Here is a 26197-nt window from a genome sequence, read left to right as displayed (position 1 = left end):
TATTCTTACCTGTCAGCTTTCCACGCATCCTCCTTCTCCACCCATTTGCTCTCATATCTCCTCCCTCTTGGCTGGGACATATATATATATTGGTGATGCCACAGGGATTTCATCTCTCCTCGGGGACATTTTTAAAGGTGGTGTGTCCACTTTTGAGTGTTTCTCTCAGTGTCACCAGAGATTGAGGAGCAGCAGTTTCATTGCTTAAGGGTGAGGTAAGACTGAAAAGATTTACTTTAATTTATTAATAGAAAAAACTACCAAAATGAACAATTTTTTTTTCCACCTGTGGATTTAGACTCCATAGCATTAATTTTTCACCCACTCTACTTTTGTCTTTCTTGAGTTTCTTAAAAAACATTCCTAACTTTTCGTTTCACAATTCTAGTCAAACCTCAGGTGCCAATGTCACCGTCTTTAGCCAGATCTGCTCCGAGCGAGCTCAACCATTGGTGGAGCCAGCTGAAGTTTCGCCTTCAGAACAAAAAAGGATGGAATGAAATGCTGGATGAGACATTTCTGCTCTACACAAAAGGGTAAACTCCTGCTGACGCCACTTTCCAGTACATTCAGTTTTGTTTAAAGTTTTACCATAAATCTGATTTCTTGTTTCTGTCCTTCTGTCCCTCAGTGTGAATGACATTCCTCTCTTCTATGCGGCTAAAAACAACAGTGCTGGTTGCATCAAGAAACTGCTAGGTTGTGCATCCACGAATATCTTTGAGAGAGGTACGACTGAACAAGGAGTTTAAACCTTACATTGCTGCCTTTTTGGTGTGTTTTCCGTGATTTTAGAAGGTGTATCTTCTTGTTCAGGCTCCCTGGGAGAGACGGCCCTTCACGTTGCTGTTATGAACGATAACCTGGATGCTGCTGTGGCTCTGATGGATGGAGCTCCTGACCTCATTAACGAGCCCATGACCTCTGAACTTTTCCAAGGTTGACATGCAGAAATTCATAACTGCAAAACACCAATGCACATCATGCAGACTGAGTGCTGTGTGTAACTATATAGATGTCAAGTTGGCAGCTTTTTGGTCTGCAATTCAAATAATTCAGCTTATTAGCAAAATCTGTGAGATTTTTGATACAGTGGATACAAGGGCATGTAAAAGCCTAACACAACAATTTAAGCAGGTTTTTAAAAAATCTAAGGACCTTAGAAAGTAAGCGAACTGAAGAAACTTAAAGAAACTTAAAGAAGTCTTAGTCACTTTCTTTCTAAGCTCCCTAATATTTTAAAAAATATTTTAATTAGTCAAATCATATCGCTGAGGTTTTGTTTTTTTTTACTTCATTATTTTATTCATCTAACAATAAATCAATAAAGGGCAACAAATTCCAATTATGAGGCCTCATCTGCTGCTTTTGGAGAGCAAACCCTGTCAGGGTTACAGTGGTGGATAAAGCAAAAGCATTAAGTGTAGGTTTTACCAAAGCTGGTGAAACGAAAACCAGTGTGTTGGCAGTGAACTGATGTACACTTTCTCTCTGTGCTCCGCCTCAGGGATTACTCCTCTCCACATTGCTGTGGTGAATCAGAACATCGACCTGGTTCGTCATCTGATTAGTCGCGGTGGTGACGTGTCCACACCTAGAGTCACTGGTCTGTATTTCAGGAAGAGGATAGGAGGACTTATGTACTGTGGTAAGCCAGCATGAGTGAACTTACGTAAAGAAATGTTTCAACCATTAATTACAAGGCCAGTGGCAGGACAATAAAACCCCAAACTGGTCCCAACATATGTGATAAAAACAAGGCAGAGAGAGATTTTGTGCAAAATAACAAAATGTGTGGCTTTTCATCAGGCGAGCACATCCTGTCTTTTGCTGCTTGTGCTGGGAATATGGATATCATCTCCATGGTAATCGATGCAGGCGCCAGCACCAGGATCCAGGATTACAAAGGTATGAGCCCTTGAGTGAGAGAAGATCAAGTATTATTTTACACTGCTAGGAAATTTGACTGTGTGACTGCTTAAGCCACAAAATATTCTGCATCCCATGTGTTATTAGGGTCTTATTTTTAATTTGATTTATCACAGCATTGTCTAAAATTCTCACCACTAAAGGACAAAATCAACCCTGATGGGTTTGCCACTAATTGCAGCTTTCTGGCACTGGTCTTGTAATTTAAACTCAAAGAACCTCAAGAATTACTGTCAGGCTCAAACTAGCAATTTTCTTATCTAACCAACAGCTGAAAATGCAAAAAGAAAAATTGACATCAGCCTGAAAAGGTAAAAGTTTCAGGCTTCTTTTTTGTCAAAGCTAAATTATATTGAGGAGACTGTTCATATCAAAGACACTACTGAGGCATTATACAATACAATACAATACAATAAAACGTTATTTGTATAGCACATTTAAAACCAGAGGTTGCCAAAGTGCTTCACATAATCCAATAAAACAGTAGTAAAGTACAAAGGCGGATAAGCTAGCAGGTGGGCGGCATTGTTTAAACAAGCATACAAGTACACAAGTACGCAGATAAGGAAGCAAGACTTAACGATAAAAACAATAAAACAATGTAAGTAAAAGAGTAAAAGAGAGGAAAGGGGAGGGCAAGAAAGTACAATTAAAAGGCATGCTCTAGGAGGCCGGGAAGGCTAAGCTAAAAAGGTTTGTTTTCAATCGAGACTTGAAGGTCTGGATCGAGTGAGACGCGTGAATAGTATGAGGAAGGTTATTCCAGAGGTTAGGTGCGGTCACCTCTGGTTTGCAGCCGTGACCTAGGTTGCACCAAAAGTAAGACGATCTCAGTGTTCTACTGGGAGTATTCACGCTAAGGAGATCAATAAGGTAGCTAGGTGCAATATTATTTATGATTTTACAAGTAAGCAGTAGGACTTTGAAATCAATGTGATGTTTAATTGGAAGCCAGTGGAGGCCAGTGAGAATTGGGGTGATAGACTCAAGCCTACGAGTACCAGTTAGAAGGCGAGCCGCGGCGTTATGGACGACTTGCAATCTATGAAGAAGGGCAGAATGAATCCCAGTGTATAGGGAGTCTAACCTGGATGTGACAAAGGCATGGATAAGCTTTTCTAGATCCTCACATGGTAAATATGGCTTGGCCTTAGAAATTAAACGAAGTTGATAGAAACAAGATTTAATAACAGAGGACACATGCTTGTCAAGTTTAAAGGAGCCGTCCTGGTAAACACCCAAATTACTTGCAGAATCGGAAAGATAATCAGCGAAGGGCCCGAGGACACCAGTTAGATGGGCTCTAGGGGTGTGACTGTCAAAGATTACAATTTCTGTTTTCTTGTCATTAAGGGAATTGCTCAGCAGCCAGTCTTTACCCACATAGCAAAATTGGTATGACCCGGATCTGGCCCACACAATGTGCTTACACATGGCCCACATACCGCAAAGAACGACGGCCCTTTGGTGGCCCAGATCAGGTTTGCCAGATGTGGCCCACACATGGGCCAGCACAAGGCCAGTTGCAGACACACTGGTCTGTGTCCGGCAGCCTCGCCTCTGTCAGTGCGCCCCAGGGCAGCTGTGGCTACAATGTAGCTTGCTATCGCCAGTGTGTGAATGTGTGTGTGAATGGGTGGATGACTGAATGTAGTGTAAAGCGCTTTGGGGTCCTATGGACTAGAAAAGCGCTATACAAATGCAGGCCATTTACCATTTACCATAACATGAGAAAACTCTGTTCAGACAGTGAATGGACTGATTCTTATATGGCGCTTTTCTAGTCTCCCGGATTACTCAAAGTGCTCTATACAACATGCCACATTCACCCAATCACACATACTTTCTCTTAACTGAGTGCTACCTAACTGCATTCATACACATTCACATTCTTAACATGCAGACTAGATAAGCCAGGGCTGGAACCACTAACCTTCCGATCAGTAGGTAAACTGCTCTACCGCCTGAGCTACAGCCACCCACTGGTGAAGATGAGTAAACCGTCACTAGGTTTTGGATAAAGTGTACACTCACAAACCTGTCAAACCTGCATTTGAAATCTTGGCTACCATAGCAGTATCGTATTGCAACATGGCATTTGGGTCTTCTAACTAAAATAGGAAAATAGGAACATAAATAGTGCCACCATTGCCAGACCTGGCCCACATCTGGTTGACATACACCCTGCCATGACACCGGTCAGTCAGATGTGCCACCTTGATGCCAGATCTGGGCCAGACCTGTTTTCTATGGGCCCGGGCCACATAAACCAAACCACAATTGAGCCAGATATGGCATGCCATCGCATAGACAGTGCCATCTATGCCAGGCCTGGCCCATATCTGGATGACATATGTTTTTACATGCCAGAAGTCAGCCAGCAGTGCCGGCTTGATACCAGATCCAGGCCAGAACTGCTTGCTATGTGGGTAACTTCACTTATACAATCGAAGAAGCGAAGCATTGATGAAGTATCACCCTCAGTCAATTCAAAATAAATTTGAATGTCATCCGTGTAGCAATGATAAGAGAGTTTGTACTTTTCAATAATATGACCAAGGGGTGACATATATAGAGAAAACAGCATAGGACCCAGCACAGACCCCTGAGGGACACCACAGGTAACAGGGGCAATGGAAGAGGAGTAGGTACCCATGGTGACAGAGAAGGACCTCTCCGATAAGTGGGAATTAAACCAACCAAGGACCATACCTGTAATGCAACCAGATGTTCAAGCCTTATTAAGAGAATGTTATGGTCCAACAGCTCAAAAGCAGAGGACAGGTCCAACAAAACTAAGGCCGCGGGGCACCCAGAGTCAGTAATTAAAAGAAGATCATTGAAGTACCTCGAGAGTATAGGTTAAAAATTAAAAAAACATTTTTAAATGCTAAACTAATTGTTGCCAGTTTTTGCTCACATAGCTAAATGTTTCAGAGTAATGACTGATTTCTGGTTTATGGGGACCTTCAGGAGGTTAACCCAGCTGTGCATATCTGAATATGAGCGTCTTATTAACAATTAATAGCTTTCTCCTGTCTTCTTGTGCCTCCTGCGTACACACTCTCCATACAGGCAACACAGTGCTTCACATTTTGGTCTTGCAGCCCAACAAGAACATTGCCTGCCAGGTCATTGACTTGATTATGGCACGCGATGCAGAGCTGGACCAGCAAGTGCCCCTTGATATGGTTCCCAACTCCCGAGGCCTTACACCTTTTAAGCTGGCTGCAAAAGAGGGAAACACAGTGGTGAGTAGTACCATGGAAGATTCACATGGTGACCCAAACATGAAAGGTGGAACAGATTGTTCCTAATCTCATCCTAACCCCCTGTCTCTTAAAGATATTCCAGCACCTAGTTAACAAAAGGCGTGTAGTCCAGTGGAGTCTGGGCCCTTTGACCTCTCACCTGTATGACCTGTCCGAGATCGACTCGTGGGCCGATAGCATGTCAGTGCTGGAGGTCATTGTGGCCAGCCAGCAGAAAGAGGTACAGAAGAATATGTAGGTAGCATTCAGGAGAAAATGCTAATTGTTATCAGGACGTTAGTTCTGACTCTGAGATTTTTTATATCTCTTCTATTTTTGCTCTCCAGGCAAGGAAGATCCTGGAGGTCACTCCTGTGAGGCAGCTGGTTAGTCTGAAGTGGAACCTGTATGGGAAACATTACTTCAGGTAAGATTTTGTTAGTTTTGTTAAATCTGAACTAAAATACTTGAATTGTACACATGTCTATTGCTGTTTAACACACTGGGTTTCTTCCTCCCTTTTTGTTGTTAGGTTTCTGCTGTTTCTGTATCTCTTGTACATCGGGACTTTCACAATGTGCTGTATGTTTCGCCCCCTAAAGAACGCTCCAGAGAACTACACAACGTCAGATGCAGACAAAACTGTCTGGGTTCAGAAGACGCTCAAGGTGGGCCAGAACTATGAATTATCATAGACATTAGAAAACCTTAAACAGATCTCAACATTTTACTCACTATACTGTTTGAATGAGACACCTAAAGTGAAATTTTTATGTTCAATGTGCTGACTGTTTTTGAACTATCCCAAAAATATAATTAGATTTTTATTACAGCACATTTATTTTAAAGAGTCATATTTCAGATTAACCTTTTGGAAATAAAATATGAACATTTATAAAACTGACTGCCTAGAAGTAACATTAAACCAGCTCTCACGTGTTAGTACTAATTATTATGATCCAAATAGTCGACCGAATCTGCATAATGAGTACTTTGATTTAGTTTTCTACCCTCTTATCTTTGTTTAATTTTTTCAGTTTGTACTTCTATTACATGAGTTTTATGGAGTTGACGTTTTGGGTGTAGATGTTTAGGTCAGTCCCCACTAAAAATTCAGATTCCTCTAATTGAATCCATTATTACCCCCTATTTTCCCAGTCCCCACCTGCACTGGGGCCTGCTACACATTTTAGGAAGGCAACACTTTCATAGCGTGTCACTTCTACTTTGGCAGTTAGTACTTCCTGAACTACAGCACCACCAGAGGTTTTTTTGCCCCAAATTACTTCAGCCATAACTTACGTAAAAATTCAAATACATAAGATCCACTAAATGCATGTGTAAATGCCAAACTTTACACCTACATAAGTTACACTGTCAGACAATAATGAGATTTTAATATTTATAACAGCATCATTTCCTCTTTGTCCACCTCAGGAGAGTTATACAACACATGGGGATAATGTGCGGCTCGCAGGAGAGATTATCAGCGTCATTGGAGCTTTTGTCATCCTTGTGCTGGAGGTGGACATTTAAAATATGCTTTTTGTTTAAAAATATTCAACAGTACATTACTGTGAACTGTTCTGACCTCATGCATCCCCTGTGCTCCTAACAGATCCCAGATATTCTGAGAGTTGGAGCAAAGCGCTACTTTGGCCAGACGGCACTGGGAGGCCCTTTCCATGTTATCCTGTAAGCAAGCACACACACCCTCTGAGAACCCAAGCAAAGCATAATGTTTGGGAACACTGCCTAACCTTGCTGCCGCTCTTGTTTTTGACCAGTATCAGCTATGCCTGCTTGGTGGTGCTGCTGTGCGTGTTCAGAGCCTGTGAGGTGCAGAGGGAGGCCGAGGTGATGGCAGTGTGTTTGGTCCTCGGCTGGTGTAATGTCATGTTCTTCGCCCGTGGCTTCGAAATGCTTGGCCCTTACGTCATCACGATACAGAAGGTGCGGATGGGTTTCTACACGAGCTCCATGAGTAACAAAAACATGAGTTTGCTCTGCTCACACACCTGCTCACACATGTTTTCATTTGTTGTTTTGGTTTTTGAGGTTTTACATTTTCAGACTGAGCTCGCTTGTGTCTCGTTTCCCCCTAGATTATATTTGGAGACCTGACAAAGTTTATGTGGCTGATTTCCATTGTGCTCTTTGCCTTTTCCACCTGTGAGTATATTGTTAGCAATAAAAATAAACACAAATTTTACAAAACATTCTTTAAAGGAGACCTTCCTGCTCTCTTACAAACATTTTTTTCTTCTCAGCCCTCTGGATAGTCTACATGACTCAGGAGGTAGATTCCCTTCCTGCGTATCGCTCATATCCCATCAGCCTCTTCTCCCAATTTGAGCTCAGCGTTGGCCTCATCGATCTGCCTGTGGACCACACCATCCCTATACCTGCGATTGTCCATGTGTTGCACTGCACCTCCTCTCTGGTTTCCCACATCCTTCTGCTAAATCTGCTCACCGCCATGATGAGTGACACACAATGGAGGGTGGGCCAGGAGAGAGATGAGCTCTGGAGGACTCAGGTAACAGGGTTATTACACACACATGTGTAATCACCTCTTCAGCGTGCGTTAAGCATTGCTGTGTCATGTTTACAGCTGTAATGTTGTTATTCAGGTGGTGGCCACGACGCTCATGCTGGAGAGGAGGCTTCCTCGCTGTCTCTGGCCTCGACTTGGGGTCTGTGGGCTGAACTATGGCCTGAAAGAGTGCTGGTATCTCAGGTAAGATGCAACCTTGTGTCAGGAACAGACGAAAACCCACAGAAATCACCTAACACAGCAGAAAGGGATGTTATCTTTAAAAATAAAGTCAAACAGGAAGTTTGTACAGAAACGACAGCCACAGCTCATGTCACGCTATAAAATGCTCAATTCTTTTTTTTTATTGTAGTTTTTATATTACTTTCACACCTCCTAAGGCTACACTGCATGTTTTTCTTAGTCGATTCTTTTCATTTTTGCGTCCGTCTCATCAAGGTTAAAGAGGAAAAACATTCAGCCTGGCTAACAAAAGCTGCCTTTCAGTACAAATCAATTCAGTCTATTTCTCAACACATCAAATATTCCTTTGGTTGTGTTTTTTCTTATTTTATCTCAACTGGTGAATGCTCATATGAAAGAAAACATGAAACAAAAGCCAAAAGCTTGAAATTCGAAGTGCTGTAACTCAGTTTTATAAGTTCTTTCTACTCTTGACATACAACTTTGAATGCAAGCCCTTGTTTGAGCACAAGCTCCTGTTTGTGAGGGCCAACCAATCAGAAGACAGGTAGTTTAAAGTGAATTGGACAAATATGAGTTGCTCCAAGCCAGTATAAGACTAATAAGGATCATTTTGAACTGCAAGTTATGGAAAGCTAGTGTAGACAGGGAAAATGTGCATAATACACCCTTTTAAGTGTAATAGTAGGTTATATATGTATAAGTAGGGGGAAAAATATAGTATTAGTAATACGATAAGAATGGTGCTTCTCACTGCAGGCACAGCATTACTCATGGGTGAAGTCCATCAAAGGCTTTCATTTAGTGTCAGTGGGCAAAACTGTTTTCCTTCTGTAAGTGAATAAGCTTTTTGTTTTGTAGGTGGGGCCCCAAAAAAAAAACGGAAACTAAAAAGAAGAGTGTAACATAATTAATTTTGAAACATGCGTGACTTTTTCTTTATTCGTCTTCTTTGCAGGGTTGAGGAAAGAAATGACTCCATGATGCAAAAGATGCGGCGTTACGTAAACGTCTTCTCCAAAGAGGATGAAAAGGAAACGGAGGGAGATGAAAATTCTGACTTCAAGGGAACCTTGAAGCTGAGACTTAAAAACAAAGGAGGATGGTGGGAGCTGGTTCGACACAGCGCTTTAGGTTTGGAGATGGAACAGGATGAGCCAGAGGAGGAACAGAGCATTAAATATGTTTAGAGAGAGATGCCATCTAACCCAGAAGTTCCTTCCTATCATCAACTTTGAGTCATATACATATTAAGTAGATGTAAAGAATTGCTGAATTTCAGTGACCTTGGGGTGAAAGAACCACACTATCTTGATTTTTCAACATAGTAAACAGTGCAATTATTTCCGCAGTATTATGCCATAGAACAGACTGTGATTTTTATAGAAATATGAAAGATGTCTAGCAGGAATATATGCTAAAAAAAAAACAACATAGAGATTCATCTTATCATGTAGGTAATGAGTAATTTTATATGAGAATAAAACTTTCTTAAAACAGTTTCACTGTCACTTCATTTGTAAAGCAGACAGCAGATAATAAAATCATACAAAACAAAGGAGCAAGGCACTTACAAAGCTTTACAATCAAATATTAGAGCAGAAATTATTCCACACTAAGCTGCAAGAAAATCTACTGTAAATAAACTGCTAAGTGTCAGACTTAGCAACTGTTATCTAAAAAGCTTGTTTATATTTCTTTGCTGGATACTGGAAAGAGATGTCTTGGCATGTTATTGTTGAATTTGATGCTTGCTGGCGGAACAGATTTGCTCGCGGTTCTTTTACAAGAGCTGCAGCTGACAGATGAAGTAAGTGGCGACGTTGCAGGGAGCTCTAATCCAGTTTCTGGCAGATGGGCCTGTGCTCTCTAGGATCCCACAATTCCCAGTTCTTGGATCTTCTGCCCAATAGCTGCAAAACAAAAGAAAGAGTCATTAACTATTATTCTGCAATCTATATCTGGATTTTTTCTTTGTTTGAACAAAGTGTCCACTTTATTAGGTACACTTGTAATTCAATTTGCCAGCTGTGCAATAAATGTTTTATTTTATAAGCTTATTAACACATGTACAAACACCAATATGCACAGTGCAATAGTGGCAACCCTGATCTAAACCACAAACAACTATGTCTAAACTAGTCAATTGTCTGTTTTAATAACTATTTATAGAATCATTTATAGAATAAAGACCTCTCTTGCAGCTTTGTGCTGTCAACCCAGGTCCATTCAGTGCCTTTTTTAATGGTGCCGATCCAGTATTGGAGATTCCCTTTCTGTGTCAGAAAGTCCTAAAAGAAAAAACACCATTGATGCGTAACTATTAGCAATTATTACCACTTCATAAACTGCTTGCTTGTAATATATAAGCATATAGTTAATAACTCAAGGAAGGAAGAGAGCGGCATAAAAGTTATCAGATTCACCTGAACTTCTTTGCTTGTAATAACAGCCAGAGATCCCCCTCTGGAGGTGCAGTTCTGCTCGCTCTGGTGCCACTTCAGTCTAAAAGTCGACAGGAAAAAGCACGATCGGCCAAAGGTCATCCACCCATCACCACACAGCCGGCAGCCATGATCTGGAAGCAGAGAGAACAGGAAAAGCTTATTTAAAAAACAGGTTAATGAAAAAGTAAAAAGCTGTTAATCAGACCTGAAGCTTCCCACACTCTTTTTTTCCTTTGCATATTCAAGGGTTTTGCTTGTGATTTAATTTTCATCATATTTTCATCTTTATGCATGTATTTTTTCAGTTGCACAGAAATCTAAAAGAGTCTCAATTTTTCCTGTTCTATAAACAAAAAAAGAAGCCAAAGAAGAACACGAACTTGAGTCGAGACTTGTTTAAAAACTAATTTGAATCATTATGAAAGCAGAACTATAGCTAAAAACAAGGTGATTGAGAAAGAATCCCCCCCCCCCCCCACTTTTTGTGCCTGCTCACGTTTAATGTGAATAGCTGGGAACTGGGCCTGGCAGTTCTCGAAGGAGCATCCTGGAGCAAACGCAGGTACTGCTTCTTTAGCTGTTGCACTTTCCTCTACCACCGGGCAGACTGTGGGTCCAGTTTGCACTAGAAATCAGAGCACAATGGGAGGAGATTTGAGAGAAGGAATAATGCCCTGAGGCTGCAGCAAAGCAATAAGCAATAGTTTTACTCCTTTGTTATGCACTGTTATGAGAAATAGAATTTTAAAAATCCATAGCTGAAAACAACTGTGCACCATTTTGATCCTGCTCTGCCAGGACCTTCAGTCTTACGTAATCTGCTTTGGTGTTATAAACATGGTGGTGCCAGGAAGGGTTTGTTATCACAGCGCTGACATGAATTCAGATCCATGGCTGCAGCTACTCACGTTTCAGGCTGAGGATAATGACAACCACCAGAAGGACGATGCACATTAAGGTGAGGAATAAGCACACTCCACGGTACAGACGCACATTTCCTCCAGTTGGTTCTTTGCCTGAGGAAGACGACATCAGATAAATGTTAATGAGCACAACAAAGACCGCCATGAAGCCTGCAAAAGCTGCAGCTTCCTACCTTTCTTCCCCTCCAGTTCAACCGATAATTTGGGTTGCAAGTTTTCATCAGCCTCATCTTTCTTATCCTCACCGTAACTGCGGCAGAATTTAATATACATGGAGAAAAACGTCCTGGTATTTGAGAGAAAGCTTGTTTGCTCTGTTGTGCTCCGTCTTCTCTGCTGACTCAAGACTGGCTGCAACAGTGCAGTTATAGGACGCCCCCTTTGTCTCATCACCATAGCAACTTGACCTTCATAGATTCCTAAGTTATTCATGGAGCACAGTGCCTGGCTTGTCCTTGAATGACCCAAACTTTAAACTCTCTTCCTGTCTCTCTCATTTTAAACATTAGTCTGTGTGTGTGACAAAGTTCTGAGAAAAACACAGACACAGCAGACTTTCTCCTTCAAAACAGCAGATAACTAATTTCAGATCAGTATTTATGTCTAATGCTTTGGAGATACGGAGGATGCACACGTCACTGATGCAGATTTAAAACATTAGTCTGTAAATATCATGTTATAGTACAAGGTTTTGCAAAGAAAGAGGACGTGGGTGACAACTTAATGAAGCACAAGAGAGCAAGACTTGTTTGTTTGTACCTCAGCAATGTAATAAAAATATCTTCCATTAATCTAATTAACAACATATTCTTGTAAACAAAACCATTATTTGATTTCACCAAATTGCAAAAAAGAACATGACTCGTGCTGTGATAGCTTTAATTGGCTTTGTTGCCTTTTTGCGGGTTAGTGATCATAAAAAAGTTAGACACATTGCTGTGCCATGTTGTCATGCCGTCTTATGTACTTATTTATTTATTTATTTATGCAGCTGTTGTTGTTGTCTTAACGACTAAACTGACTCACTACAACAATAAAGAACGATGGAAGTTCAACACAAAGGCCAAACTACAACAGGTTGTGAGTAATGTGGTTAGAGGGAAGTTTAGTTAAAATTGTTCTTTGTAAAGACACACAACAGACAGACTTCCTGTCAGACCGTTTTGCCTTCAGGCTGTGGGCGAATTTTTATTCGCACTGGGTTACATTAACAGCACAGCAACCTCAAACTACATGTGGTCTTATCATAATGGTTGCACGCAAATTGGATTAAAATGATGTAACAGATGAAGGAAAAACTCATGAACTAAGCTTAATTAACCAACATAAATTATAGCAGTAGCATTTCATAACAAAGCCCAGATCTTACAGAGTAATTTTACACAATTACGTAAGTAATTCTTCTGGACTTAGGATGTAATTTGATTAACTAAACATACTTACTTTTAGTGATACTTAGCATTTACAGTTGACATACGTGAAATTTAATTACTATAGGTATTCTGGACAGTTTCCAGTATATACCTACAAAGAGAAGAGTAAAGAGAAACTATTATTTTATTTTATTTAATATAATATAGTAATATAATATATATTTATAATGTAGTAAGGGAGGTTCAGACCCTTGACGATACAGCCAGTACCTTTGATACTAACGTGTAGATAGAAGGTAATTATTAGTAAAATATTCTATATCACATTTTACTCTATAAGAGACATGAAAATTAATGCTAAACAAATGATTAATAAAGAAAATATTTTTGTAATTAATTGATTATATGATAACATAAATGATTATACAATTAAAAAACTAAACAAGAAGAGGGCACAATAAGTTTTTCTCTAAAGTATCCCAAAGTACACACTAAATGAAAAACATTTTTTTCACCCTTCTTCTCTTCTCTCCATTAAAACAGAAAATCCTGAATCCCATGTTCTGCTGAGCCTGCTTAAAAGCATTTTTAGATACTAAAAATTGCACAATTTCCATGTGATTTAGACGAATTAAACCGAAAGCGCATGACAATAACACCATAAGTTGCGAAATCATGAAACGCCACCAATATATCTAGTTCTATTTTCCTGTATATTACTCTTTAATGGTAAGATTATTGATTATGTTAAGTAACAGTTTTATTAGCAGTGGCAGCTGTATTAATACTGCTTCTAATTATAAGACAGCAATATTTCAGAGTACCTTATATTTCAGGTAAACTTACATTGTTACTCCGCAGTGATTTTCATTTTTCTACTTTTTAACACAAATTCTTTTTTATATATATTGCAATATCTCCAGACATTAGTAAAAACACATTTTCTTGATGCATATCATTAGCATTATAAATGCATGGGAAAAACTGAGGGAGCTTTTTATGCCGAAACAATTTACTTAGGACAAAATGGTCAATAAATTCATTTGTTTTGAAAAGCAACAAATAATGTACCACGTCAAAGATCATTGTCTTAATAAAGACAAGAAATCTGCCTCTACATTGTAAGTTTTAGTGTAAAACAAGAAAACATCAACAATAAATCACTAAAAATAAAAAGACGGTCACAGCCCTAAATACTACAAACTGAAACATTTAATACCATATATCAAATATTCAGTACTATATTTATTTGATAATCCTACAAAAACATTAAAAAATAGTATTATACAGACTCTACAGTAAATTCTACAAAGATTTAAACATGCGCAATTTCACTGCAATGGTTACTATTATACACATTTTACTGTAACTGGTGATGCGGTTTGAAGATTACCAAAAAAAACCCACTTCTGCTTTTTTTTTTTTTTTCTCTTTGGCTGAATCGTTTTTTGTGAGAAACCAAAATATTTACTGCTTTAATTTATCTCCCAGATGGTAGATTATAAAGACAAAAAACACATTTATTATTATTCTGTATAATAATGATACTAAATCCTGTGTTTTACCTAAAGCACGTACTGAAAAAAGAAAGAACGAGCCGAAACTGGGCAACCAACCAGCTGAAGACACAAATATTTTGTGTAAAACTGTACCCAGTATTTGTTTTCGTGAACCAGCCGCAGAGAAAGCTTCTGAATAGACATCCTCAGATGAAATTTGCAGTTTGGCGTAGTGGTCTTGTTCTGCTTCCTCTAAAGATAAAAATACAGATGGACACATTTTAGCAAGAGAAATGAACCAACTGTGGTCGGCTTTCAAATAATCTGGATTTTCTAAAGTAAACTTTTTTAAAAATCTCAAAACTTTAAGGATTTTCTTTTTATTAAACAAGTTTTGAATCTTTTGCACAGTTTACTTACTTTACATAACATTTGCATGACTTGTATACATAATTTTAATTTAGACTTTGGTACAATGTAAACAGCTTCTTTTTTTTACCTTCTTTTTTCACCTCCAGCATCGGTTCGCTCGGTCCTTCATCCCCTTCTTTGGCTTTTTCCGTCTCTTTGGGGATCTCTTGCATCTCCATGGCTCCCCTCTTCTTGTTTTCTCACAGTTTCGATTTTGCTGGAGCTTTTCAGACCTGCCTAGTCAACTGACAATGAGCTTATGTAACTTGTCATGCAGTTGCACAGACACTAAGTGACTTAGACTTGAACTTGGACTTAGACCTTTTATTGTCATTGTACAGTTGCTTGCACAATGGAATTACGTAACAAGACCACAAGGTTTAAAAGTAAAAGACAATATAGAAGAAGAAAAAAATATATAGGAACACTATGTACACTAGAATATAACAAATAATAAAAAAGGGTGGATGGAAACTGCACATCTGCCAAAATATTGCACAAAAAAGACATTTTACATTAAATGGAGAGACATCTAGAGCTGGTAATGGAGTCCAGAATGGAGAGTGGACACCTTCTCTGCAGTTTTGATGACCAATAAGGAGAGAGGGTCTGGATGACCCTCTCTCCTTATTGGCTGTTGTGCAACCAACGTACCACACAGGGATGGCGTGCACCAGCACACTCTCGATTGTGGCACGATAGAAGGACACTAGGAGGTCAGTCTGCAGCCTGTTGCATCTCAGAACCCTCAATAAATGGAGGAGCTGCTGAGCTTTCTTCATTCAGGCTGATGTATTTGTAGTCCAGGACAGGTCCTCAGAAATGTGGGTACCGAGGAACTTGAAGGAGGACAACCTCTCCATGTAGTCACCTTTTATGGAGAGGGGACAGGTGGTTTCCCTGTGTTTAGGGTAAGGTTATTGTGGTCACACCATTCTGTCAGACCCTGGACCTCTGTCTGTGTTGTCAACGTTGGTGATGATTCTCATCAGGGTGGTGTCATCTGCAAATTTGATGATGATGTTGCGGGGTTGCGGGGGGTGCAGTCACTGGTGTAGATGGTGTATGGGAGAGGACTCAGCACACATCCCTATGGTGAGCCAGTGCTGAGTGACAGGGAGGACGATCTGATGACAGATTGTGATAAAGTTTTTGATCCATGCACATGTAGCGGGGGGAGGAGTCTAAGTTTACCAGCTTGGCTATAAGGATGTCTGGGATGATGGTATTGAAAACCGAGCTGAAATCAATGAAGAGACTTCCTTACTGAAGTCCCAAGATTCTAAGCAGAGTTTAGGGCAGTGGAAACAGCATCCTCTGTGGACCTGCGAGGGCCAAAGCTGAGTGGGCGGCAGTCCTTTATGTGCTTTAGGACCAGCTTCTCAAAACACTTTGCAACCACTGGTGTCAGTGTGATGGGTCTGTAGTCATTGAGGCCACTGATGATGGTGGACTTGGGGACTGGTACTATTGTCGCTGATTTCAGGCAGTGAGGGACAGTGGCATGTAACAGGGAGAGGCTGAATAGTCTGGTGAACACAGGAGCCAGCTGGTCAGCTCAGACTTTGAAGACACTCCCAGGTATTCCGTCAGGGCCAGCGGCTTTTCTCTGATCAACTGCTTTGAACACATTGTAAACCTGGTGTTCTTGGGGAGTAAATGTGTGTGGGCTGTGCTCAAAGGCGGCTATGGGCAGGGTGGTGTGAATGGTAGGGGTGTTTACAGTTCTCTCAAAGCAGGCTAAGAAGTGGTTAAGTTCCTCTGCTAATGAGATGTCTATTTTATCTGTATTTGCCCTATTGCCTTTGTAGTTTGTGGTGTGTTTCAGGCACTCCCATACCTTCTTAGAGTTGTTATCTGAGAAGCGATCCGATAGTTTATTTAAATAGTCAAGTTTTGCTGCTCTGATGCTTTTTTTAAGGTCTGCTCTTTCTCTGCTCTACATATCCTGGTCCCCAGATTGGTATGCAGAGTTGCGTGCCTTTAATAATGCCTGAACCTTACTTGTCATCCAGGGTTTATGGCTGTGGTCTACCCGTACCCGCTTTTACATGGTGACAGTGTCCATGCAGTGCTTGATGTAACCTAGCACTGCAGCAGTGCGAGTCTCTAGGTCGACATGTTCGAAGACACTCCACTCTGTGAAGGCAAAACAGTCCTGCAGCTGAGCCAGAGCTTCCTAAAAAAGGTGTTGATAGTTTGGTTGGTGCCCTTTGTCCTTTTCCTGAGTGGTGTGTATGCCAGGACAATGAGCAGAGAGAGGTGGTCAGACATGCTCAGGTGGGGGAGGGGAACAGATCTGTAGGCTTGGTTAATAATTGAGTAAACATGGTCCAAAGTTTTGTTCCCTCTCGTAGGGCATTTCACATGTTGAACAAATTTAGGCAGCACAGTTCTTAAGCATGCTTTGTTGATGTCCCCGCAACAATGTGTACTCCTCTGGACACGCCCGTTGCTGTTCGGAGATTGACTCATGCAGGATGCAGGTAGACAAGCGCTGATCTAACATTAGCGTCTGGTGGTATGTAGACTGCTGTTATATATATATATATATATACACACACACACACACACACACATATTATTATTATTATAAATACTAATAATATTCACTTTATTGATCCCCGTGGGGATTACTCTCTCTGCATTTAACCCATTCACTTAGTGAAGCAGTGGGCAGCCACCAATCAGGCGCCTGGGGAGCAATGTGTAGGGACGGTACCTTGCTCAGGGGTACTTCACGTTAGCCGTTCAGTGGCAAACAAATAAGAAAAGAACGCACACAATGGATGGCTTCTTTTTTTTTTCCACAAAAGTTTATGATAATTTACAAAAACAAAAGTACTATTTGCATTAAATACAGGTAAGTGAGGAAAAAAAGAGCTCTCTCAACATAATTGCAATAAGTTCCACTTCTTACAAAGAATTCGTGCTTTCAAACCTTCCTGTGTTTTTGTTTACTGAGTAAGGAAATCAACATGACTTACCCATCCTTCTCCCCTTAAAATACTGTTGAAAGTTAAAACCATGCCAGCACCACATTGTTTTATACAAAGCTTTTCTTCCACCATGCACGGTAGTTACTTATCAAAGCTACTATTATAGAGAATAAAAGGTGGATGTGAAGCATTTCGAAACAGCCCCAATTCTTTCTTCAGCCCATATCACTCTTCTCATTTGCTCTCTTGCTTGCTTGAGTCTTTCGTTCGTCCTCATGCACCGTACACGCTCTCATTACTGTAGGTCATGTAGAGAAACAGGTCCTCTTCATGGTGCTCCTGAACACATTAAAATAGCAGGGAATAATCCACAAATGAGCATGAAAAGTTTGTGAACTTTGTGAACAACAATGAAAAACAGAAGTTTATTTTGGATGTGAAATAAAACAAGTCAGCAATTTATCTAACTTCCTTCTCTGACGAAGTGTAAAAAGAATGGGAAAAAAATGTGTCTTCATTTACACGTTACCTTTAGAGCTAATCAAACCCTCAACTGTATCAAGATGTTCACTTCTCTTTTCTATATATTCTGATTTTGGCATCACTTTTCGGATGATAAAATATCACTTAGCTCATCCTTACTTCTGTTTACTTTCTGTTAGGCGCGTATTAATAGGATTAGAAAAAGCGAAGTAACACTGCTGCCTAAGCAGATCTGCCAAAAGAGTTTCAGAATGTGAAGACAAATTCAGTATGTTATGCCCAGAGCAGCAACTTTTTAAAGCTTTTTCCTACTTTTTAAGCCACTTAACATGGACCTTCAAATTATTCAAGCATTAAAAAGGTACCGAACTCAAGGGATGAACCAGTGTTGTGTCTATACATACCAGACAAATTAGCAGAGAACCAATTTTAATTTCTGTAGTTGGATCTATTAAAAACATTCCCGGTTTGTGCCTGTTTCAATACATTTCTGCACCTATTTTCCATTTTCCTAGAAAAATATAAAGAAATGAGGGGCTACTCAAGACTATTCCACAGTGTAGTGTTTTTTGCATTTTTTGTTTTGGAAAAGGAAAGCAATCTCTAAATGTGGATAACTGTTGTTGTGAGTCTGTGCGTGCGTGCACTGAAATGTTTACCTCATATACTGCAGAAAGAGGGGAGCTGGATGGGGGAAGAGAGTTGTTGACAAAGAAGAAGAGCGCCTCCTCTGGTCTCAAAGACACACGCTGACGGATTAGGAAGCACAACTGGCCGACTAAAAAAAGGGGAAGGAGATAAAGGAGTGGATGGTCAGTGTATAGCAGACACAGGAGTTTCACTTCATGTAAGATGAGAAAGGAGGAAAAAACTGATCATGACAAGTCACAGATCAGTCTGTGACTCAACCAGTTACCGTAAAACAAAACTTCTGTAAAGTTAAGAGAACTACCAATAGATTAAAGAGACCAATAAAGGAGAACTGGAGAGCTCTCTGTAATTTTATCGAGTTATTATCAAACAGACCTATGATTCCCAAAGTGTGGCTGGTGCCCCCTGGTTGACAGGGAAGGTACTGCGGGAGGGTTGCAGTAATAGCAGAATTTCGTTTGAAATTATGAGTATGTACAGTTACATATATATGTAAATAGTACTTTTTATTCACTTTTGATTTACATAAAAATGCATTAAAACTGGTAATGGGAGGTGGTTAGTTTTGTTTTAATCAAAGTGAATGGCCTCCTGCTGTGCTGCTCCTCCACTGACACTTGAAAATCTCTAAATATGTTTAAAAAGATGCCCGCAAAAGCTTTTAACTTATTAGGGACATCCTGTCTGGTCCAAAAGCTTTGGAAAGTACATCATAGGAGATACGGTTGGCTTGTGTGGATAGAGCAGATATTTGCTGTTTAGTCCTGTGTTGGCTGATCACCAAAACCAGAAGAGCAAAGTTGACACTGGCTTAAAGTAATTTGAAAACAGCTTTGACATTGCATAGTTTGTCAGGCCCTGTTAAAATATAACACGTCCTGCTTACAAATACTCTTCAATCATTCACTTTTTAATTTTTCCTTTGGTTTCAAAATATCTGTAATGTCGTTTCACCTGTTAAATCGGAGGGTACTAAGTATTTCTTCTTGTCCAGTTCAGGAGCTCGTGACCTCGGGGACCTCTCAACAATGATCTGCAAAAACACACCCCGAAACAAAAAGCAATCATTAACAAACAAAGGCACAGAGAACAAGTACCTGAATATAAACAAGAAAAAAATCATTTATCATTTATATATATATATATATAAAACAGCAGTCTACATACCACCAATTAAAATGAGTCTTAAAGAATAATAATGTTGTTGTCATTTTTTTTTTATTACAAACCTATGAAGTAGATCTATTACACTTTTATTTGCTTTCTGTCACATATATACTGTTACAATGGTGGGTGCTCACATTAAACATGGCCAAAGTTCCAAATATTGAGGTCAGCAGATGTCCAAATAATCCCTGAGAGGCAAAAGTGCCACTTTAAAGTGCCAGCCAATCAGATGAAAGTTGTCTTAAAGGGAGAGTGGCTACAACAGTTGCTTTAGAGAGATGATGAACTGAGGTCCAGTAGAAGACAAACAAAGATCTTTTTTTAACCGAAGATACTCTAATAGAGCCCAAGAATTTAAAAAAAAAATGCTTAAAATGACCATAGAAAGTCCACCTTAAATTAGCTGTGCATAATTTTCAAGAGTAAATTGCTAAACTTGTTAAGGCACTTTGTTGTCCGTGTATAAATTTATAAAAATTAATCAAGTCTACTGGGAAAAAGTCACTGTTGTTGTACTCACCGGTATCTTGTCGGGATGCTTGGCCCGAACTCTCTCTCCCTCTGCTCTCCTCACTTCTAGTGGTACTGAGCGCTGGTACTGACTGCCCATCTGAAACCATACACAGGGAAACATGAAGTTTCTCACAATAGCTATATTTATGCAGTAGACAAAGGAGAAAGCACACTGGTGGACTGACTTCAGTGCCCAGTGCATTCAGTTAACAAGTGATGATGACAGCTGGAAGAGTGCATCATTGTTTAATATCAATCCATCTTTAGGTCAAGAGTTTTGCAAAGGTCGTATTAGGAATTGTGGACATTATGGACATTGTGTACATTGCATATTTTTGTAAGCAGGGTTAGAGTTTTCCATTAAAATAAAAACAACACAAAATTGTACCTTAAATCTATCTGTCAACAGCACAATACCCATTGCCGTTTTTGGAACGGGAAATGTATTTTTATTTTTGTCAAATTTTGCAGACCTCACAGTCAGCTCTGCAAAGTTATGATGGGCTAATTTTTTATTTTATTTTGATTAGATTCATTTTTAGGAAACAAAACAATGTTTACATGTTCATTAACTCTACTAAAACAGGGCACGACCATGACAATTAGACTTAAAACGCATTTTAGGTTCAGTCAGGTTGCTCCTGATGGACAAAAATAATGTATGACATTTCCTTGACTGATTTTTATCAGTGTAGAGATTGTGCAGATTGTACAGATGTACCGTTGTGATCATGGTTACACCCGTTTGTGGGTTCACGTAGGTTGGGGTCATTATGAAGTTAGGCCACGTCATTTCTCACAACAGCACCGGACTAAGCTCGCTTCCCGTATGTTAAGCAACCATAAAACAACCAAACCCTTAAAATCATTCAAGTCCAAGTGCCTCCAAGTCTAGCATGTAAAGGCCGATCGTAATTACAGTGAGAGAAATCCGATACGATGCTATGTAATGCTAGTAACGGCAGCTAACGTATCAAGACTGACTGCTCACATACCTTTAAAACAAGTTTTAGTCAAAACAGGTCAGAAAAAAAGATATACTCCAGTGATGCTCTGGGCTTTCAAATTTCCCCCCAAAAAATAACCAGAATTCTTTTTAAATGCTAATAAAAAACGCACGATCACGCACGAGACGGCTATCGCTGTCAAAGATGTCGACCGCTCTACTTATTCTGTTCAACGAAAACAACAACAAACACTTTAAACCCCGCCCACTGTAAACTTAGCCAATCGGGGACGAGCAAGTAGATTGACAGCGGAAAGCACGGAATCTATTGGGTGGATTTCTCGATCCGTGACCAGTTGTCACCGCCTCATATTCCTTGAGTGACGGCAGACATAACCAATATGTGGCTGTATGTGAGATTGCACTTGAGCCATGCCCCACACCCATGATCGCACACAGTCTGGCTACGTGCACAGCGTGATTTTTTTTCTTTATCTGAACTGTTCATTTTGTTCTAGAAACAGCTCCTGCAGACGCATGCCAGCAGTTTAATGCAAGTGAACTCTTACTGTGTACGTGCAAAATTACCGCCGGTGGTGAAGTTTTTGTTTACAAAAAACAACATTGATTGAAAGAACTCCAAGCGTGTTGTACAATGTTCAAATACGTGTTGTACATTGTTTTGTTATGTTTTATGCTGCTGTATGTACATCTTGGATATGTCCTGTAGATTTTGCATTATATGAGTCCACTCTCCTGCATGCAGGGCCCAATTTCAAAAACATACAATGCACAAAAAATACACCACATAAAGATTAAGATTGCAAGATCGATTACTTAATGCAGTGTATCAGGTATGGAAACTTTGTTTGCTGGATTGTGGATTTTTTTATAATAGCTCTAGACAGTTGCATTTCCCAATACGAATCCACAGAAGTTTAGTTTAGGCATGTTTATAAACCATGCAATTATTCTCATAATTATAACTAGGGAGGTGAGGTTAACATTTTCTGCTGCTCGCCTTCTCTATTTATGTTTTCCGTGTGGCACATTCTGCCTTTTTAAGTGTATTAAAGTTGAAACGTTAACATTTTTGTTTTGTTAAAACTCACGCAACTCAATGTCTGGCTTTAGCTAGTTGTGTAAATTGCTATCATAAGTTATACATTGTTACTGATAATGCAAACTAAAGAAGTTTTAAATGTTTATTGACTGCTGTGAAGGGAATGAATGGCTGTACTCACGTTTAACCATAAAGTAAACACAATTCAACATTAACCCAGCATGAAAACTTTACCTTGGGCGACATATATATTTTAAGAAGCTTATCACTCCTGGGAAAATAAAAGAAAGCTGCATTTTATGCAAGCTTTTATAATAAGGTGACAGACACAACTGCTCTTGTCTAAGTCTCTTATGGTGAATCAGCCCATAAAAGCAAGGAGTTTTGTGTCATTCAACTGGAACATCATCATCTGTAGGCAGCTCTCATACCAGACAAGTAACCAGTTGCTGTAAATCTCCACTGTCTGCAAAAAGCAAAAATACAAGATAAATGAGATAACGGAAGGAAAACTGTGATAAGACTGAAAAGATGACGACACAAAACTGTCTAACAGGATGAAACAACTGGTAATGAGAGATTTCCTTGTGATGCAGATCCAGTGCTTCTGATATTCTGTGGGAGGCATTCTGCAGAGATTTGGGCCACCCTTGCATCTAATCTGCATTCAAAGTCCACCCTTAAACGAGACCAGAGACTCAATACTTTAGCAGATGATTTCATTACTCGAGTAATTCAGAAGAGAAGAAAATGAAAGAAAAAGAGATTTATCAACAAGACGTCGAAGATATTCAGACTACTTTCTATTTAACTTTTATCTTGGTATTTTTTGTGAAAAGAGAGCATTGCTGTACCCAGGGGTGCCTCCAAGTGGGGGACCGCGGGGAGGGGGGGGCCCAATTTGCTTTTCTTTCTCTCTTTTTTGTCGTATTTTTCAAGTAACCTATATTTGACAACAGCATAATAAAACTTGTAATTCCGCTTTTAGCGTGCCACCCGAATCCTTTTAGTGGCCCCCATATGGCCACACCTTTGGAAAAATCTGAAGGAGCCCCTTTCTTTACCTTCTCAAGAAGTTTTAGTTTTAATTGTTGCCTCTGCAATGCTGCGTGTTGTTTTCTTGACAATATTCTGGTCCGAAACAGCATGCACATGTTCAGGTCAGATAACAGAAAACAGGAAAGATGAAATATGCAAAGGTTAATCGTGATAACAGTGTATGAAATAAGAATCAGCACAATTTTAAAATATACATTCCTCTACCAATTTTTTTTCTTAATTTTCTTCTTTTAGCAGCAAACAATTTTACATCAATTTTCTATATTGTTCTATAAGCATTAATATACAATCCTAAAATATGACACCTACTACCTACCACCAAGACATTTTCCTGTGAAGTCATATGACCCGTGACATGTCCCTCTTAGATTGACCAGATGCTGCCAAAACCACTCCTTGTCCATGAATGGACCGGGGAAACCCTGGGATGACTTAGCATGCTGATGTGTGGCTGTTTATCCCAATTTAGGTGAAGTGAATCAGAGAATGGAAAGATATCTTAGACAGTTTGAACTTGTTTCGTAGTATAGGGCCCAGTTTAACTGGGGATCCTCTTTTGTGTTTACATACTTCCTGAGTTCCAGTTATTTCTGTACACAGATTCATCATTTCCCACTAACAGCAACAAATTACGTCATAAAATTTATGAGATTAAAGACATTGCAGGAAAAAACAAATTCCATGAAAAGTTTGTGCCAAATCCATGTCAACATCACCTTCAGACAATAATGTGAGACAGGATGACAGGGGCGTACCACTGTGCCTCTGTGCCAACAATCACAGGTGGATGTTAACCCTGTGACACCATTGATTCCTTGATTGATAATTGAGTTTGCCTGCTGTTCACTCTGTGAGCTGTATAACACTTATGACCTATTTTAATAAGTGAGCATCACAGCTTGACACATACAGTCATTATTCTGTTCACAATAAGCAACTTTCCTTCATTTTTTATCAGCTCAGACAATTGTTAGATTTGTCGAGTTTTGTTGAGCTTTGTAATTCAGGAAATAACAAAGATCTAATCAGTAGCCGATTTCCTTACTCTGTGGGTGCGTCACCATAAAATGTGCAGTGGAAAGTTTAGCCCTGCACTAAAGGACACTACCTGAAGGTTAAAAATCCAGAATTCATTGGATGTGTTCTGATCTACACTTGTAGCACACCCATTTGGCACGTGACTGCACGGATAAAAAGCGCTCATTAATAAGGAAGCTTTTTTGTTTTTTGCTTTTTTAACTATCCAAAAGCCATAAAACTTTATTTACTAGAGAGATATGTCGAAATTTTGAGATACTGCCTCGAAAAATGTCTACTTAGTGCTAGCTGGTTATTTATTTGTTTAGTAAGGGGGGAGCAAGCTTCGTTGGTGCTCCTGATACTCCTGTGAATGCATATCTTGGGCATGATTTTGTTTTTTTAACACTAACCCTCCTGTTGTTTGTGAGATATTTCAGATATTTCTGTAATGATTTACAGTAAGGAGAATGTAAGTCTGATCAGGTTCCCTGAGTTTCAAGCTAATATTAAATGTCTAATAGCAAACATGCATCTACAGTATTATTAAGTTATAGTGCATTTATTTTCCCCAATGAATTCGACGTATGAGATAAAATATATCTTACCTGTGTTTCCCGCCCTCCTTGTATATGTGGATTTTAATTTAATGTCGCACCCTGCCCTTTATTTTTATCTGTACAGATACAGTACATGTACATGTATCGCTACATTTATATTAAATACTGTAATTAGTATTCCCTTTGGCAACTTTGAAAATTAAAATTTAAATAAAAAAGAAAAGAAAAAGCAGTGGATCTCAGAGCCAGCTTACATAGATAGTCCACAGAGAGCATGCGCGATCTTCCCACCGACTGACTACTTGCTCACGTCGCAGACACCCAGGGATGCTGTAGTCTGTACCCTGAGACCCTGAGTGGAAGCTGAAGGTGTGGGACTCTGTAAGCTGAGCTGTGAGCGTACTGGAAGAGGTGAAAATGGACTTTGGAGAAAACAGGAGATGATGAGGAAGTGAAATACAGTGTGAGAAAACAAGAGACATAGGATCTGTGTTTTTGTTGTTGTTGTTTTGTGTGTGTGCCTGTGTGCTTTGTATCGTTGGGTTTAGACATAGATTAGATTTTTTTAAAATTTAATTTATTGTTGTTTTTTTTCCATAGGTCAGTTGGCTTAATGAATTTCATTTGTCACAGTGATTTAAATTATAAGCTGAGATCAGTTTGTTTAAATGCCAAAATAAAAGTTGGCTTAAAACAATCAACAAATTAATGACACATCGTTTAACTGGGATCGGAGACAAATAATAAATAAGCGATCTTCTCTAAGCACAATTTCTTTACCAAAGTTTTAAATCTACCAACAAATAAGTGTTGTGGAGTTTACACCATGTCGTAACAAAAAGACAACTGTCTGCAATATCAAGGACAATGGACAACATGCTGCTGACATGAGGACTCAGAGGAGACCAGCTGCATGTCTCTGCTCACTGTACTTTCTCATTGCAAATTCATAGTTTTATAATTAAACTGCAGGTGAACTCAACATCATCTAGACGATTTAATTTCCTCTATTACTGCGTCACTTGTAATAACACAAACATATTTCTATATTTTTAAAAAGGCTGTTTTTATGGAAATGCGGGACTCTAGGAGTCTATTCCTGGGAGCACAGCACACACAATTGCGTAATATTTGTTGTCAGAGGACAAATATTCAGATTCCTAGTATTCCTATTGGAGTCCTAATTTTAGTTTACAATTTCCTGTCGTGGAGAGAAAGAGAGGTGC

At 39.5% G+C, this 26197-nt stretch overlaps 3 protein-coding genes across 4 annotated transcripts; 1 reads left to right on the top strand and 2 right to left on the bottom strand.

Annotated features, from left to right (window-relative positions):
- The first annotated feature begins 405 nt into the window (after positions 1-405).
- On the top strand, positions 406-9110 carry trpv6 (transient receptor potential cation channel, subfamily V, member 6). Its single transcript, XM_085365515.1, has 16 exons — positions 406-536; positions 632-729; positions 817-939; positions 1508-1648; positions 1810-1908; positions 5005-5180; positions 5275-5421; positions 5528-5607; positions 5713-5848; positions 6618-6704; positions 6799-6875; positions 6968-7133; positions 7286-7352; positions 7451-7719; positions 7814-7920; positions 8879-9110. The coding sequence occupies exons 1-16, from the start codon at positions 406-408 to the stop codon at positions 9108-9110; spliced, it is 2136 nt and encodes a 711-aa protein (XP_085221641.1).
- Positions 9111-9377: 267 nt separating this feature from the next.
- On the bottom strand, positions 9378-14818 carry LOC146622914 (C-type lectin domain family 6 member A). Of its 2 annotated transcripts, XM_085365514.1 has the most exons (7): positions 14662-14818; positions 14316-14414; positions 11276-11383; positions 10864-10992; positions 10347-10498; positions 10114-10211; positions 9378-9833 (listed from the first exon to the last, which is right to left on the bottom strand). In XM_085365514.1, exons 1-7 carry the CDS (start codon positions 14750-14752, stop codon positions 9704-9706), a joined length of 807 nt encoding a protein of 268 aa, XP_085221640.1. In that variant the 5' UTR covers positions 14753-14818; the 3' UTR covers positions 9378-9703. The 2 variants fall into 2 exon arrangements, with proteins under 2 accessions (XP_085221640.1, XP_085221639.1); XM_085365513.1 differs by lacking the exons at positions 14316-14414; positions 14662-14818 and adding an exon at positions 11464-11661.
- A 2419-nt stretch (positions 14819-17237) lies between these two features.
- LOC146622913 (gamma-aminobutyric acid receptor-associated protein-like 1) lies at positions 17238-21516 on the bottom strand. Its single transcript, XM_085366469.1, has 5 exons — positions 21322-21516; positions 20334-20423; positions 19601-19679; positions 18655-18773; positions 17238-17851 (listed from the first exon to the last, which is right to left on the bottom strand). Exons 2-5 carry the CDS (start codon positions 20421-20423, stop codon positions 17786-17788), a joined length of 354 nt encoding a protein of 117 aa, XP_085222595.1. The 5' UTR covers positions 21322-21516; the 3' UTR covers positions 17238-17785.
- Positions 21517-26197: the final 4681 nt, after the last annotated feature.

The sequence above is a fragment of the Diplotaxodon limnothrissa genome, linkage group LG11, assembly GCF_057381915.1.
Source record: "Diplotaxodon limnothrissa isolate DT_005_m linkage group LG11, D_limnothrissa_male_GT1.1, whole genome shotgun sequence".
Classification (NCBI taxonomy): Eukaryota; Metazoa; Chordata; class Actinopteri; order Cichliformes; family Cichlidae; genus Diplotaxodon; species Diplotaxodon limnothrissa.
Note: the sequence above shows the minus strand (reverse complement) of the source record. Positions and strands in the feature narration are given on the sequence as shown.

Bases quoted from the DNA above. Each gene is read 5' to 3' on its own strand.
- LOC146622914 (XM_085365514.1), bottom strand. From the start codon at position 14,752: ATGGAGATGCAAGAGATCCCCAAAGAGACGGAAAAAGCCAAAGAAGGG. The intron at 14,415-14,661 runs GTAAAAAAAAGA...TTTTATCTTTAG, and splicing joins GCTGGAGGTGAAAAAAGAAG to AGGAAGCAGAACAAGACCAC. The intron at 11,384-14,315 runs GTACAGTTTTAC...CGTCTTCCTCAG, and splicing joins TTCACGAAAACAAATACTGG to GCAAAGAACCAACTGGAGGA.
- trpv6 (XM_085365515.1), top strand. From the start codon at position 406: ATGTCACCGTCTTTAGCCAGATCTGCTCCGAGCGAGCTCAACCATTGG. The intron at 940-1,507 runs GTTGACATGCAG...GCTCCGCCTCAG, and splicing joins GACCTCTGAACTTTTCCAAG to GGATTACTCCTCTCCACATT. The intron at 7,720-7,813 runs GTAACAGGGTTA...GTTGTTATTCAG, and splicing joins ATGAGCTCTGGAGGACTCAG to GTGGTGGCCACGACGCTCAT.
- LOC146622913 (XM_085366469.1), bottom strand. From the start codon at position 20,423: ATGGGCAGTCAGTACCAGCGCTCAGTACCACTAGAAGTGAGGAGAGCA. The intron at 18,774-19,600 runs GTGAAACGACAT...CCCTTTTTTTAG, and splicing joins AGTACCCTCCGATTTAACAG to TCGGCCAGTTGTGCTTCCTA. The intron at 17,852-18,654 runs GTAAACATTTCA...TAATGTGTTCAG, and splicing joins CTCTTTCTGCAGTATATGAG to GAGCACCATGAAGAGGACCT.